Source organism: Microtus oregoni, unplaced genomic scaffold, assembly GCF_018167655.1.
Source record: "Microtus oregoni isolate MIOR12 unplaced genomic scaffold, Mior012 000002F_ref0000024, whole genome shotgun sequence".
NCBI lineage: Eukaryota > Metazoa > Chordata > Mammalia > Rodentia > Cricetidae > Microtus > Microtus oregoni.
Genome location: NW_024543061.1, coordinates 57,332,225 through 57,346,859, shown reverse-complemented (window position 1 = coordinate 57,346,859; position 14,635 = coordinate 57,332,225). Strand labels below are relative to the sequence as shown.

Below are 14,635 nucleotides of genomic sequence, written 5' to 3'. Positions count from 1 at the left end.
ATGTGGTCTGTTTGATCATCGCTTTGGTTCTGCAACTGGTCCAAAGAAGTCTTCGCTGTTGATTGAAGGGATGATTGCTTCTGCTCCAAGCTGTAGTGTTGCTATCCTGGTGCAAGCACTTGAGTAAGAGTCCTGCTAGGTGTTAGCTGCTTCTGGAACCCAAGACTGTGGCACACTTGACATTTTTACAGCAAATACTTTGATTTCAAATAAACTTCAGAACCACGAAGGAGGCAGCATAGAATTTTTGTTCTGTTCAATATGACACTGGAATGGATTTCCATGTTTCATGTAAAAGTAAAATACATTGTTGTATTAAATATATTCTGCAGGAGAGAATGAGGACCGTACCTGTGTCCTTGGCCTTGAAGAGCGAGAAAATAGGTTAAACAGACACCCCTCCAGTGATAAACACGCTGACTTACGGAGCTGGCAGGAGTCTGACCCAAAGTGAAAAACACAAACACAAAATAAAGGCAGGGATAGCAGGCTGTCACCCCGGATTTGGCTACTGTGAACACTCAAGTGAGGAGTTAATTAACACTTCTTAGTTAACAGTTTCTAGGGGCGTGTTACACACTAAGTTACAGGGAAGGGGTAGGGTGCCCTGAAGACCATCACTCACATCATACTCCGGCCTGGCTCTCAGGTCCTTTTCTGCTTAAAGTAGCTTGAATATATTTCTCTGCCTCCTGCAGGAAGGGAACATTTTCATCGTGGACTATGAGCTACTGGATGGCATCGATGCCAACAAAACGGATCCCTGCACACACCAGTTCCTAGCTGCACCCATCTGCTTGCTATATAAGAACCTAGCCAACAAGATTGTTCCCATTGCCATTCAGGTAGGTGGGCTGCTCAACCTCAGAAGGCAGGGAAGGAGCTTCTGGGGCAGCTTTACCCGCTGTGCTGCGGGACACTGACAACTCTCGCTCCGACTTTCACTGGGTTAGAAGAAAAAAATGAGCTATTGGGACTCGGGGCTGCTGTGAAGCAGGCTGTCTACACCACAAGAGGCAGATGGTGGCTTTCCCTGGGGGAACTTTGAGAAATGCCCTCCTGGGGCTGAGCACACTGGCGAAGGCTTGTCCTGCAATGACATGCTCTTCCTCCCACACACCTCCTGACCAGCGTTCCCAAATAAACATGCCCGCACAAGCCAGCTAGGTGAAGCCAGGAGTTAAGTTGCAGATGGAAGCCACTGAGCGATGTCAGAGTCCTCACCAGGGCATTGTCTTCCATGCAAGTAGATCATCGCCACGCCAAGGACAGCCAGGGGAGCAGTCTCACGGGAGGCAGGTGGGCACACGGTTTTCTCTACCTGTCCTGTGAGAGCTGACTGCAGACAGCAAGGAGGAGCTTAGGAATGGCAAAGCAGGTCTAAGTGAGGGTCCCTGGGGGGTGAGCTTTACAGAGACACCATAGTGGATGTGAAGATGAGCAGTCAGCACACAGTGCCTGTGACCTAGACAGTGGGTACAATGGGAACAACAACAGCTGGACATGTGGGCTGACCCTGCGTGCTCCGAAAGCTCTTGCCTGGGCAATCTAAGAAGTCCCGAAAGCGGCTGTATGTTAAGTACCTGAGAGCAGACACTATGCTTGATCTTAGCCTAAAGACCAAGACTGTAAAACTGCGATACATTTTCAATTTTCCTGCAAATCAGTTAGTTTCAAATAAACCTCTGAACCACAAGGTTCAGGACTTTTAGAACTTCTGTTCCATTCAATAAGATACATGAACGGCTCCCTACAGAAACATCGCAGTATTGAATATAAATATTAAATATATTATGCTGCCCAGTCCTGGAGGAGAGACTTACCATATCATGAAGCATACACATTGCTGACATCCTGAATATTCTGGATCAGAAAGCATATGATCACTGGGGTTTCACACAGTGCCTGTCTCCCTGTGTGTAATTACCGCCTTACTGATTACCATCTTACCCAGCTAAGGAGACTAAGGTACAGGTAACCACAGTGAGTCACCGAGGTGGGATTCAAGCTGGCTGTACCAAGCCTGCTCTTAGCTCATCTGTATAATCCCAGACTGTAGTTCAAGGCCAGACTAGGCTACAGAGTGATATCTAGTGTCAAATTTTTAATTAATCAATTAATTGGTTAAAGTAGTTGGCTATAGGGCTCCACCCCTAGTTTTCCAGGCTCCCCACCCCTTTGCATTCCAGGAGTCCTCAGCCTCTTATCAGAGAAAGCTTGTAAGAAACATTAGATGAAGGCGCAGGGGATGTGGGAAATCACCACTGGAAGATGATGAGTTGCCACTGACAGGTGTTCTCAACTAGCTTATTTAAGACACATGTTTATTAGAGCCTCCTAGAACCAGGGACCTGGCTTCAATCTCAGTTCTTCCCCAGTGCTAGTAGGAAGGAAGGCATTGGACAAGCCACAGGATCTGGCTAACCCTTTCTCTAGGCCTACCCAGGAAAATGGATGCCACCCAGGGCATTGGTAGCAGTACAGTTCCTGGGTCAGCACTTGAGCAGGGTCCACAGATGTTGCAACAGTCTGGATTTCAGGCTGGACTGTAAAAGGACCGTGGATCCCAGTGTTGGGGCTGGCATGGCCAGGACAATTGAACCAGTGCGAAGAGGTTCTCTGCCAAGAATGCACTCGCTGAAGTAGCCTTTCCGAGGATCACCAGAGCGGCATGCTAGAGGGTGGGGATCATGATCTGGGTTTGTGTGAGGCTGCAGACAGTCTGAATGTAGGAGAGGGTTGAGGGGATGAATCTGAACCAGGGAGCACTGCAGCGCTGGGTGCCTTCCAAGAGGACTACATTAGCTCTTGATTGACTTGGATCTCCACAAGGCTATTACCAAAGCAGAAAAACAAGAAAGGGAACATGGATGATATCATCTCATTTATGCAAAATGGATTCAGGAACGCAGCACACCACAAACTACATACTTTACACGGGAAGGCGTTGGTGTGAACTTGATGAAACAGAGGACAAAGGGTCACCAGGCTGGTGACAGAACAGGTTGGGGAACAAATGAGTAAAGTAAGAAGAGGCCTAAGTCCCTCAATAAGGCTTAGTTTATGAAAATTAGACATAAATACATACATATCCAAAGCAGTGAGCCCTTGTGGCTGGTTATGAAGTGACATTCTTACTGTTTCTTGTGCTCTCTGTTAAGCTGGGATAGCTTAAAGCAATGGCTTCCTGAAAATTTGAATTGTGTTGTTCACATTGTATTTCTATTGGCCACTGCCGCCATGGATGGAGAGACAAATCAGGCAGTTACTTGTAACCTCTTTCACTGTGTCAATATTCCTAATGAAAACAATTCAAGGGAGAGTGATTTGGGTGCTCAGTTTAAGGGGATACAGTCCATCGTGGAGGGCAAGGCAGGGCAGCGGGAATGGGGTGCTCGACTCCATGAACAATGAGAGAGCAAAGAGTCTGGAAGAGGGCAGGGCAGTGGAGCCTCAAAGCCTAAGGCTCCAGCTCCCACAGGTTCCAAACCTTCTGGAGCAGTACTGCCAGCTAACCAAGTGTCCAAACACCCGGGGACATCAGATTTAAACCGCAAAACCACCTGCCATGTTAGAGGACACCGCTAAGTCTTGCCAAGCCTCTACTGGAGCCCCAAGGCCCTTCCTGGCTGCTCTTGGCTAGAGAACCCGTTTCCGGCACATTGCTCTCTGCAGGCCCTCTGGAATGCTAGGTCTTCAAAAGTTTCCTTGTCTGGCCGGGCTGGAGAGATGGTTCAGAGGTTAAGAGGACTGACTGCTCTTCCAGAGGACCTGGGTTTAATTCCAAGCAACCATATGGTGGCTCACACCCATCTGTAATGAGACCTGGTGCTCTCTTCTGACCTTCAGGCAGAATATAGGCAGAACACTGCATACATAATAAATCTTAAAGAAAAAATGTTTTTTAAAAAAGTTTCCTTGTCTGACAAGGTTGGGGCGTACTAGCTGCCACTCGCAGGGGATCTCACCTCCAAGTTCTGGAGTGAAGCTTGGTAAGAGCAATGAATGAGGGGAGCTGAGAGCGTGGCTCGGCAGGAAAGTGCTTGCCTTGCCCGGGCAAGTGCCTAGGTTTGTTGAGCACTACTGCATGTGTGCTTGAGTACACACACACACACACAAACACACACACACACACACACACACACACACACACATACACACCACCACCACCACCATCACCACAAGACATGGCTGCTGTCACAAATGCTAAAGAACACAGCCTGCCCTGGTGTTGGAGACAGAGACATAATGGAATTTATGCAGTGATGTCAACAGCTAAATCACCAAGAACTTCAGGGGCCTCATTTTCTGGCGTTGAAGAAGTGAGTTTTTAAATAGCAGATAACAAACCCTTCACATTTTAGAGAAAAATCACTTGGCCCAAGCATGGAGTGCAAGCGGAAGGGCAAAGGCAAGCAGGGTCCTTGGGTGCAAAGCTTCAGGGTGGGGCTTCGGGGCTGGGCTCCAGCTGCAAAGCCTGGCCTGGGAATGGGGACTCAGCAGCATGAGGCCTTGACGGAGAGGGCTACTAAGCAGCAATGGGTGAAGTGTGAGGAAGCCAGGCAGTGGGGAGGGTCAAGGAGGAAAGACCGGCCATGGTCCCTTGCAGCTGCTTGCTCCTCGTCTGGGGTCTGTACCTATGTCCCGATGTTATAGACAGCTCATAAACAGGCTGTAAGATGTCACTAGCCTCCCCCGCCCCCGCTCCCCACATGCTTCTGCTGACTTGGAAGTCACTGTTGATGTTTTTAATTCTTCTGGAATTTCCCTAGGAGCCAGGCCCTCTCAAAGCTATAAAGGAGAAATAAAAGATTGTGTTCTCTTTCTTCAACACACCAGCTCAACCAAACCCCTGGAGAAGAGAACCCAATTTTTCTCCCTTCGGATGCCAAATATGACTGGCTGCTGGCCAAAATCTGGGTGCGTTCCAGTGACTTCCACGTCCATCAGACGATCACCCACCTTCTGCGCACACATCTGGTGTCTGAGGTGTTTGGTATCGCCATGTACCGCCAGTTGCCTGCTGTGCACCCCATTTTCAAGGTACAGCCCGCCACGGCTCCATGCGGAGGGAAAGAACATCTGGGAGAGCGTATGGCATTCCAGGGGGTAGGGCTGGGGTGGGGTGTTGGTGGCTAGGAGTAGGCTACAAAGAAGGGCCCTGGGTCAGACGCTCAGCGGCCAGGAAGCAGAGTTTGAAAAGGCAGTCAGGTCACATTTCTCTTCCCAAATGCCACAAACACTTGACTGCTGGCTCAGCTACAGGCGCTTCAGTCTCTTCTTGGCAAAGTAGGTCAACACAGGGCTCCAGCCTCAGAGGATGACTTCAGACTTTGTCACGGTGAAGCCCTAGGCGAGCACCAGGGCCATTATCACTAAGCATCAGAGTGGTGTCCACAGGCCTCCTACAGCTGCAAGGCACTGTGGGCCGGCTGGGGGAGAACTGAGTGGGGATCCAGATCTATCACAGATCCTCACTGAGGATTCTGCTCCTCTCCTCAGCTGCTGGTAGCCCATGTGAGGTTCACCATCGCCATCAACACTAAGGCCCGGGAACAGCTTATCTGCGAGTATGGCCTTTTTGACAAGGTGAGCGCCCTCTCCTCACACGGGGTCTGGAAGAGCTCTGCCTGGCGACTCAGGTCCCCCAACGACAGCCAGCTCTCCTCTCCCTGTGCGCCTCCACCCTTATTTCCCTGTTATCTGTCACTCTTTCATGCATCTGGTCCTATTCCAGTCTCTGAGCCCCCTCCAAACCACCCTTTAACCTCCCACCTTACGAGATAGCTGTGACTTTTCCCACCCTACCATACCCCTGCCATCCTGCCTGTGACCTTCAGGGCACTCTGAAGAGAGATGCCCGACCCCTGTGCATCCAGGTCCTTGATGTGCCCAGCTCTTCCAACTGACTGCCCTGAAGCAGTGTTCTGCACAAAAGCCTGCCCTCGGCTGGAGCTGTACAGTGCCCACTGCACTGGATGGGAGTTCCCATGTCACTCCCTCACTGAAGTGGGAGCTTGCCCTGTGCACCTCACAGGACACTCTGTGCCCAGTCACCCCACCTCTAGGTTTCTTATAGACGAGGCTGGTTAGTCTGGGCATGGACTAAGCTCAGGCGCTCTGCTCTCTCACCAGGCCAATGCCACCGGGGGTGGCGGGCATGTGCAGATGGTGCAGAGGGCTATCCAGGACCTGACCTATTCCTCCCTGTGCTTCCCGGAGGCCATCAAGGCCCGGGGCATGGACAGCACGGAGGACATTCCCTACTATTTCTACCGTGATGACGGACTTCTGGTGTGGGAGGCCATCCAGTCGTGAGTGTGGCCGGGTTCTATGGGAAGGGAAACCTTGGAGGAAGAGTATGAGGAGGAGGCAGGCCTGCTTCTGAGTCGGGTGTTGATGGAGGAGGGGGCGGAGGACATCCAGAGTCAGACACTGAGGAGTGACGGGATCACCAGGGGGACCTGCTGGGCACCCACTGTTGTCGGTCCTCCTGAGCCAGGTTCACATCTGAGGTGGTGAGCATCTACTATGAGAACGACCAGATGGTGGAGGAGGACCAGGAACTGCAGGACTTTGTGAAGGATGTTTACATGTACGGCATGCGGGGCACAAAAGCCTCAGGTGGGCTGTCACTTTCTCTGCTTCTGCTCCTGCAGAACCCAGGCATCTCAAAGTCATGAGGATCAGGAGACAGGAAACCCTGCCTCCAAGGGTACCCAATCCCCACTCTAGGGTACCCACCCAACCAAATGCCTCCCTCAGAGCAGTCCCCACCCCCGGCTTCTCCAAGTGTCTTTCTTGGGCAGATCTTAGAAAGTATGGGTGGGGAGGCAGGGCAGAGGCTGAGCCAGGTGTCCCTCACAGGGATGGGCTCATGGTCTGTGGGTCCATCTTAGGCTTCCCCAAGTCCTTGAAGAGCAGAGAGAAGTTGTCAGAGTACCTGACTGTGGTGATCTTCACAGCCTCGGCCCAGCATGCAGCTGTAAACTTCGGCCAGGTAGGCCTACCTAGCCCTCTCTGGGGGAATAAGGTCTCAGGCACCCCACAGTCCGAGCCACCCCTCACACCTCAGACTCCCTGACCCTGTTGGCCCACCCATCTCCATGGAGTCCTTGAACTTGGAACCAGCAGTAGGAGGCATGGATTCTGCATGCATTCCCAAAGACACCCACCTGGCTGGACAGTTGCAGGCCCTGGAAGGGTCTGAGGAGGGAGAGGCATGAATATCCTCAACGGAGGCCAGGGGGCTCTGGAAGGAAGACAAAGGAGGGAGACAGAGGAGGTGGAGTAGGGATATGTGGAAGGTACGACTTAAGAACCAGGAGAGGGGGGACCAAGGAAGGTGAGGTGGGGTCGTCAGAGCGTTGGGTAGTTCCCACAGGGAGGGGTGGAGCCTGCTAAACTGGTTCCCCATGAACCAAGAAAAACCGTAAGCATGTGGGGTGAAGGTGGGTAGGCACTGCCTTTCTTGGGCACCCATGCTGTTGCTCCTGCTCTCACAGTATGACTGGTGTTCCTGGATCCCCAATGCTCCTCCAACCATGCGGGCCCCACCGCCCACGGCCAAGGGTGTGGTGACCATCGAGCAGATTGTGGACACTCTACCAGACCGTGGCCGCTCATGTTGGCATCTAGGCGCTGTGTGGGCACTGAGCCAGTTTCAAGAGAATGAGGTGAGACGAGAATTGCTGGAGGTGGTACAGGTCACTGCAGTTTCAACCGATTCTCCAGCCGAGATGTGCCTTAGAGATGAGCCCCATCTCTGGGGCTCGGGCTCTAGCTGGGCTCCTACAGCCAAGAATCTTGACCTCTAAGGTGGAGCTGCTGGCGGGGGTGCACCCCAGGTCCTCAGCCTGGGTCTGAGCCCAGGATGGACTGGCAGTGGAGGGCACAGGCTCCGTTCCAAGTCATCAAAGAGGGGTGTGTGCTAGCACCCCTTAACACTCCCCCAGTTTTTGATAAATCTCTTCCATGTGGTTTCCTGGCTCCCTACAGGGAAAGTCAGAGCCCCGTGTGCCTTCCAGGTACTCACAGCTATGCTAAGGGATGGTCTTGGCAGACACGGCCCTGTGCAATGTCTCAGTGCTCTTCCCTTGGTTGAGCCCCTGCAGCATGCCCCAGGCTTGCTAATGTGCTGGTTTTGTGTTCGGAATGACCAGAGGAGCCGTACCTAGGAGACTAAATTCTTGGTCAAAGGATGTCGTCTGACTTCTGCAAACTAAACCCCAGATCACCTACCACTTTCCAGTCACCGAATACTTTACAGACACTGGTGTAAGCAAGCAAGGGGCATATTACCCTGCAAGGTGTCGTTCCCCCACCCACCCACCCACCACCACTACCACCACTTCCTGATATCAGCCCAGGGCCTCTGCCTACCTCAAGCTTTAAAAGGAAGATGGGGAAGACACAGGGCAGGACCCCGAGGTCACAGAACTCCCAGAGCTGAAACTGTCAGGTTCCACAGTCCCTTTCTTTGTCTAAAAAGCAACAAGGAAGTAACTTCCTTTTACATCCATCCCTGAGCCTCAAGGAAAAGGAGGTGGCATTTGTATACCCTATGATTTTTTTTTACTCACACATAGTATTTGCATATTTATGATAGTGTGTTGTGTATACATTGATACTGCTCAGTTATAGCATCTGACCTAGCATTTCCTTGTGTAACATTCAGACTGTTCTATGTCACTGTTTACCCTACAATTCACTAATTTGGCATTTTCCCTCTTCTCTGGTAATTTCTGATGAGGAGGCAAGTCTTTCTTTTTTAGACAGGGTTTCACTATGTAGCCTTGGCGGGCTGGGAACTCACAAGATATGCCTGCCTTTGCCTCCCAAATGCTGAGGTTAAAGGTGTGTGTCACCGTACCTGCAGAGATAGCAGTTTTTAATATCACATATCTGGTATTTGAACCTGCTCCTTTCACTTAGCACAAGGGCCTTCAGGTTAATCTGTGTTCCAAAGACAGGATTTCACTTTCTATGGCCAAGCAGTAGTCACTGCGTGTATATATGAATCAATCCCAGAAGGTGGCAAAAGTCAAAGGTGATGAGAGTTGAGCAGATACCCCTCCCTCTCCCAAAAGACGTCTCTTTGGCTGGGACACGGCCTAGCAATATCTATGGCACATCTTAGGCTGTCTTTCCATGTCTGACCCTCAGCTGTACCTGGGCATGTACCCCGAGGAGCACTTCATCGAGAAGCCAGTGAAGGAAGCCATGACCCGATTCCGCAAGAACCTGGAGGCCATCGTCAGTGTGATCGCTGAGCGCAATAAGAACAAAAAACTCCCCTACTACTACCTGTCACCAGACAGGATTCCCAACAGTGTAGCCATCTGAGCCTGGCTTTCCCTGGCCCGGCATCTCTCTGGGAAGGCTGGTGGCTTTGCCAGCCAGACGCCAGCTTGCCTGGCAGGCTCTAGGCCAGCCTTTGGGCAGCTGGTGCCTCTTCCTTCCAGAGCTAGCAGCGCTGCTCCTGAGCCCGGCTAATCTAGAGTGGGGGTGGGGGCTTCACAAAGCTTCAGCACGCGCTCCTGCTTCTCCTTGTCTTTGGTGGAAGTATACAGGGTACGGGGACCTCCCACCCGCAGCAGGGCTGTGCAGCCATGACTCACAGCCCAGCCCAGCGCTTCCACACTAAGTAGCACCAAAGTAAGCGACACCTGTTGCGACTGGGTCAGGGCTACCTTATTCTATTTATGCTTTGTCCAACTGCGTGCATGTAGTAGGCACCTAAAGATACTTCCTGGATGAAGAGTTTATTATAAAATAAAGTTCATTTAAAACAGGTGTCACTCCACATCCCACATCCCAGCCACCCCCCAAATGCACTGCTCTCCTTCCATCACTGTTGAAATAGGAGCGTCGGGCTGTGTCCTGCCACCCGGCTAGCTTTACCCAAAATAATTACACGGAAACTGTATTTTTTTAAACACTGCTTGGCCCATTATATCTAGCCTTTTTTTTGGCTCTCACATCTGGACTAGCCCATTTCTAATAATCTGTGTAGCCCACGAGGTGGCTTACCAGGGAAGATCTTAACCTGCGTCTGTCTGGAATGGGAGAATCATGGCGACTGCCTCAGCTTCTTTCTCCCAGCATTCTGTTCTGCCTACTCCACCTACCTAAGGGATCGCCTATCAAAATGGGCCAAGGCAGTTTCTTTATTAGCCAATGACCTTCCTCCATCATATCACCAATAAAAAATCCAAAGTCTACTACCCCAACTCACAAGATCTTCCCCACCTCGACACCAATGGACCTTTCTAGTTGTGTGGCCTCTACTGGTATTCCATATTAAACACACAAATCTACAGACTTGAATTTATGCTAAGACCCATATATGACTGAGAATATGTGACATGCCTTTCTGTGTCTGGGTCACATCACTTAGTATAGTGTTTCCTAGTTCCATCCACTTACTGCCAATTTTATGTTTCTTTGCAGATGAACAAAATTCCATTATAAATAGGTACCACATGATCACCCACCAGCTAAAGGACATCTAGGCTGTTTCCTAGATTCTACTGTTACCATCAGGAATGAATAGCCTTCCCCTAAAGAAGGGAGCCCTGGAAGGACTGGGTACCCACCTCATCTATTCCTGTGCCTTGGGCTAGCACAGGCATCAATGCCTGCATTCCCTCCTTTTCCTTCCAGCAGGACATCTGGCTAATGTTTGTTTCTTGAAACAGGTTTGTAATGACTAAATGAAGTAACCCAGACACTAAAACAAATGTCATACGGACCTTAGCACCAATTCAAATCCCCTTCTCCTCTCACCTCTGGACCCCCTCTCCCTATGGCCTCATTCTTTACTAATGTGTGGGCTGGGAAAGGTATGCTGGAAAACACTCTCATTACAAAATTCCTTTGTAAAGAAAAGCTTTATTGCTGCCTTTAGACAACCCGTGTATAGCACAAACAAATCCCCTACACAGAGAATTATTCAAGCAGTAATACTGAGAAACAGTGAACATACACAAAAGGATTTAAAAATTAGACATTTAGATTACTAGAAATTCTCTAAGAAAAATTTAAAATGTGAAGTGCTTTTTAGAAACTACACTACACACACCAGTGTAAATTTGGTTTTTATTAACAATCAACTTTAAACATTACATCTAAATGTGCACCAGTTACACACCTTCATCAATCACTTCCAACACAAAGACACATGCCTCATCTTCCTATGCTTTGGGCTTTTGGGGGGCTACAGATATAAGCTGCATTATTTCAAATCAGATTTGATGGGGTGGTATTTCAAACATGCATGTGTATCTAACCACACCCACAAGATTATAGCTCTTCACCCTGCCCATCCAGCCTTTGACCTCCTGTCATTTAGACACCACCCAAGGCCTTGAACTGTCTCCTGCCCCACTGCTTGAGGTCTGCACGCCTGAGTCCAGGTGGAGACACCCACAGGTTTGGAAACTAGGTCACATGACTAAAGAGTGTGCTAAAGCCAGAAAGGAGAAACAAAGAAACTCGGAGTAAGAAGAGAACTTTACAAAATTTCCAGGAAATTCTTGCAATAAACGTGGGTACAACCCCACCTACTTACTTGTGGCAGTTTATGTCAACAGTGTGCCAATGGGTCCATGACACATGGGGTAAAGGCCAGGTTAGAGACAGGGCTGACAGTGACACCTGAGACTACTTCCTTCATATGACCTTAATTAAGGCCTCCTGGCCCTGAATCCTCATCCTAGATCTGTTTGGTTCAGCCACATGCCATCTGCCCACCATATCCAGGCTCATGCTGAGGAGAAGTGGGATAGACAGATAACCCTGCACAACTACTCAGAGGGCAAGCAGCCAGGACTAGGAGAGCCCAGCAGACCCAGAGCCCTGCCATTGTGCTTCACTGCGCATGCCTTGCTGGTCTCCTGCACTGAGTCATCAACAGGTGTTTGTTTACTAGATCACAGAACCTGTAGGAAAAATGAGCAGGAGGTAGCGGGCAGGAAAGAAGGATGAAGGACAGATTTCATCAGAGGAGCCAGAGAAGATATGGAGTTAGGCATTCCTGAAATGAAGAGAACAACATAGCCATGGTTCTAAAGTCACCTTATCTATGTGGGGTATAAGGCCCCGGGACAGCTGTGCAGGGACTACCCCCAATGAGGTACTCTCCTCTCTACAGAGGCCTCAGTGGCAAGTTGGGATTTCATGCTTCAAACACTCTCCACCCTCACGTGACTGCCCACCCACTGTAGGAGCTTCACATCAGGGAGAGATGCGGGATGAGGGACTCACCTGCAGTAGTTGCTGCACGGTACAGCTAGGGCTCCCTAACGGGCCGTCTATAGCTATCTGGCATCCCAGACTGAGAAGGTGTGTCAGGAATTGCACTTTGGGGCATAGTGAGCACAGGGAGGCTTATGTGGTCTGGGAGAGAGATTAACCTAAGGGGTGGGCTGACTGAATAATGGCTGAAACCCCTGGCAAAACAGTTCCACAACTGAACTCATGAACCCAGAGAGTAGACCAGGGAATAACAGGACAACACCTGCTTCCACAGCCTTCCAGCCTCCACCTGCCCTGTGAACCAAGCACAGGGCTTCTACTGGGAACCACAAAAGATTCATCTTCGGTTTCCTCAGTCTCTGAAGAAGACAGGTAAAGCAGCAAAGCTCAGGACCCCAGGCATTGCACCTTCCACCTCAGGAGGCTTGAAGACCCTGTAACCAACAGCAGCTCTTAGGAGAGTACCCTTCTCTCCTATGTCACATTGTGAGTTGACTATTGCCTGGCACTGTGACAATGGCCTTCAAGAAAAAATGTTCAGGACACTTTTTAAAGGGACAGAGGCCATTTAATGGTGGTGATTTGACTTTGTCTGTCTTGTGAAGAATGGTGCAGGAGGTAACCCCAATGACGGAATGGATCACATGTGGAGCCAAGGACCCTAAATGATCCTGTCAGGTCTGGTTAAGGCGATGAGTGGGTGTGGGCCAGCTCAGTGACGCAGTGGCCCATGGCAGTTGACTGCTCATGCCAAGGTCTCTTCCCAGAGCCGGCCTGTCTACCTCCCACCCTCAGCAGTGACTCTACAGAACTTTGTCAGCACAGTGGGCAGCAGAGGTGAATCACAGGGGTGTCCATAGTGTGTCCATTCCATCTGGAGACTTCTGTCAGTCAAAGGAGCATTTTCTAAACACTCAGCACAATTTAGATCCATTAAATCTCAAAACCCTTCCATTTTAATGCTGACAAAACAGAAATGTATGGGTAGGTTTAGGAGCTAGGACTTATCAGAAAAACAGGCTCAAAACACAGAGCATGTCCTTAGCATCCACGGACTCCCAGGGACTCTGTTAAGGAAAAATGTCTCAGAACTGTCTGTCTTGCTTCAAGTCATGATTCTTTTCTGGATATGGGAAGGACACCCTACTATTCAGAATATGTAAGGCAGAAATGGTTTCAAAACAATCCTGATGCAAAGAATAACAGGGCAATAAAGAGAACATGTCCAAATGTGATGCTCTTTAAAGTGTCACACCCACTAGACACAAGAATTGCAAAATAAAAACTTTTATAAAGTGCTGTTTGCTCAGTGAGTCACATCCCAGCAGACACAGGGCCCCAAGGCTGTATTAGTTCCAGAGCAGTGTGGCAACATCAGCTGAGCAAGGCAGGGGTCTGTGTGTGTAGGCACTGCTCCCTTCCCGCCTCTAGTTCTTGTCCGGGAGATGGGAACCCTCTCACCAGCACAGCCCTCCCCGGCTATGCGGCTCTGTCCCCTGGGGATTTTCTTCCCACTGGTCTCCCCCACACTCTTCTTTCCCCTGGTTTAGCTTTTTACTTCCTTATTCTGCTCAAGACCAGGGGCTGGGGCTCAGTCAGCTCCTCATCACGGTTACTTGGGGGTCTCCCACCTTCCCCGTTCACAGGGGAACCTGGCAGACAGGGACCCAAGTGGCACTTGCCCCACAGGAATTCTAGGATATTCAGACCAAGGAGTTGAGAAAAAGCGAGGCCACTATCGATAGTTACCTGCCCAGTCTATGCTATTAAATGACAGAAGGAAGGAACACAGTTGGCAGTAAACCAATCCCGTCGGCTCTTGTGGACATCGGTGAGATGACGCCCTCCACACTGTCAGACGTTAATAATTTCTGCTCCAGAGTCTTCAGGCTCCGTGCAAGAGGAATTTGTGGTGGAACGACATACCCCATGTCCGTCTTTATTTCCAAGGGTGGGCTCTGTTAGTGCAGACTTTTCAAAAATATTCTTTTTACTTGTTTCTGGACAGTTCTGAACATAGATCACTCTATTATAAGCCTTGAGTCTTTTCCATAACTGTAGGTACACTTTGCACTGAACATACATAAAAAGAAGTCCTCCGGTGAAGCCAATGGCCACAACTACCAGTTTAGTCCAGAAAGGCCACTCCAGGATTCCTGCAAGGGGAGAAGACTTGGTCAGCCCATCAGGAGCCTCACTTGTAACTAGGACACAGCTTCTAAACGCCACAGCCAGCAAAAAGATTTGTTACTCCTCAGACCCGCCCTCCCCAAAAGCAGCATGAAGGGTTCTCATTATGGGTTCCCCTGCTCTCTCAGGAGTCTCAAGTTTCATCTCTTGTGACTGACTCTGAAGACACAGAGTAATATCCAAAGAG

General features: G+C 50.0%; 2 protein-coding genes across 6 annotated transcripts in view; one reads left to right on the top strand and one right to left on the bottom strand.

Annotated features, from left to right (window-relative positions):
* The window catches only part of Alox5 (arachidonate 5-lipoxygenase), a 48,250-nt gene extending 38,475 nt beyond the window's left edge, over window positions 1–9,775 (top strand). Inside the window, exons 7-14 of the mRNA XM_041639267.1 lie at window positions 699–845; window positions 4,840–5,043; window positions 5,503–5,589; window positions 6,136–6,314; window positions 6,503–6,624; window positions 6,900–7,000; window positions 7,506–7,676; window positions 9,166–9,775. Of these exons, the coding sequence (XP_041495201.1) occupies window positions 699–845; window positions 4,840–5,043; window positions 5,503–5,589; window positions 6,136–6,314; window positions 6,503–6,624; window positions 6,900–7,000; window positions 7,506–7,676; window positions 9,166–9,345 (1,191 nt within the window). The 3' untranslated portion in view covers window positions 9,346–9,775. The remainder of the gene's footprint in view (window positions 1–698; window positions 846–4,839; window positions 5,044–5,502; window positions 5,590–6,135; window positions 6,315–6,502; window positions 6,625–6,899; window positions 7,001–7,505; window positions 7,677–9,165) is intronic.
* Window positions 9,776–10,873: 1,098 nt separating this feature from the next.
* Window positions 10,874–14,635, bottom strand: part of Marchf8 (membrane associated ring-CH-type finger 8) — a 76,638-nt gene continuing 72,876 nt past the window's right edge. For 4 of the 5 annotated variants that reach the window (XM_041636998.1, XM_041637022.1, XM_041637003.1 and 1 more), the window contains one exon: window positions 10,874–14,414. In XM_041636998.1, coding sequence (XP_041492932.1) covers window positions 14,113–14,414 — 302 coding nt within the window. In that variant the 3' untranslated portion in view covers window positions 10,874–14,112. The remainder of the gene's footprint in view (window positions 14,415–14,635) is intronic. The other variant, XR_005972932.1, reaches the window with a different exon arrangement.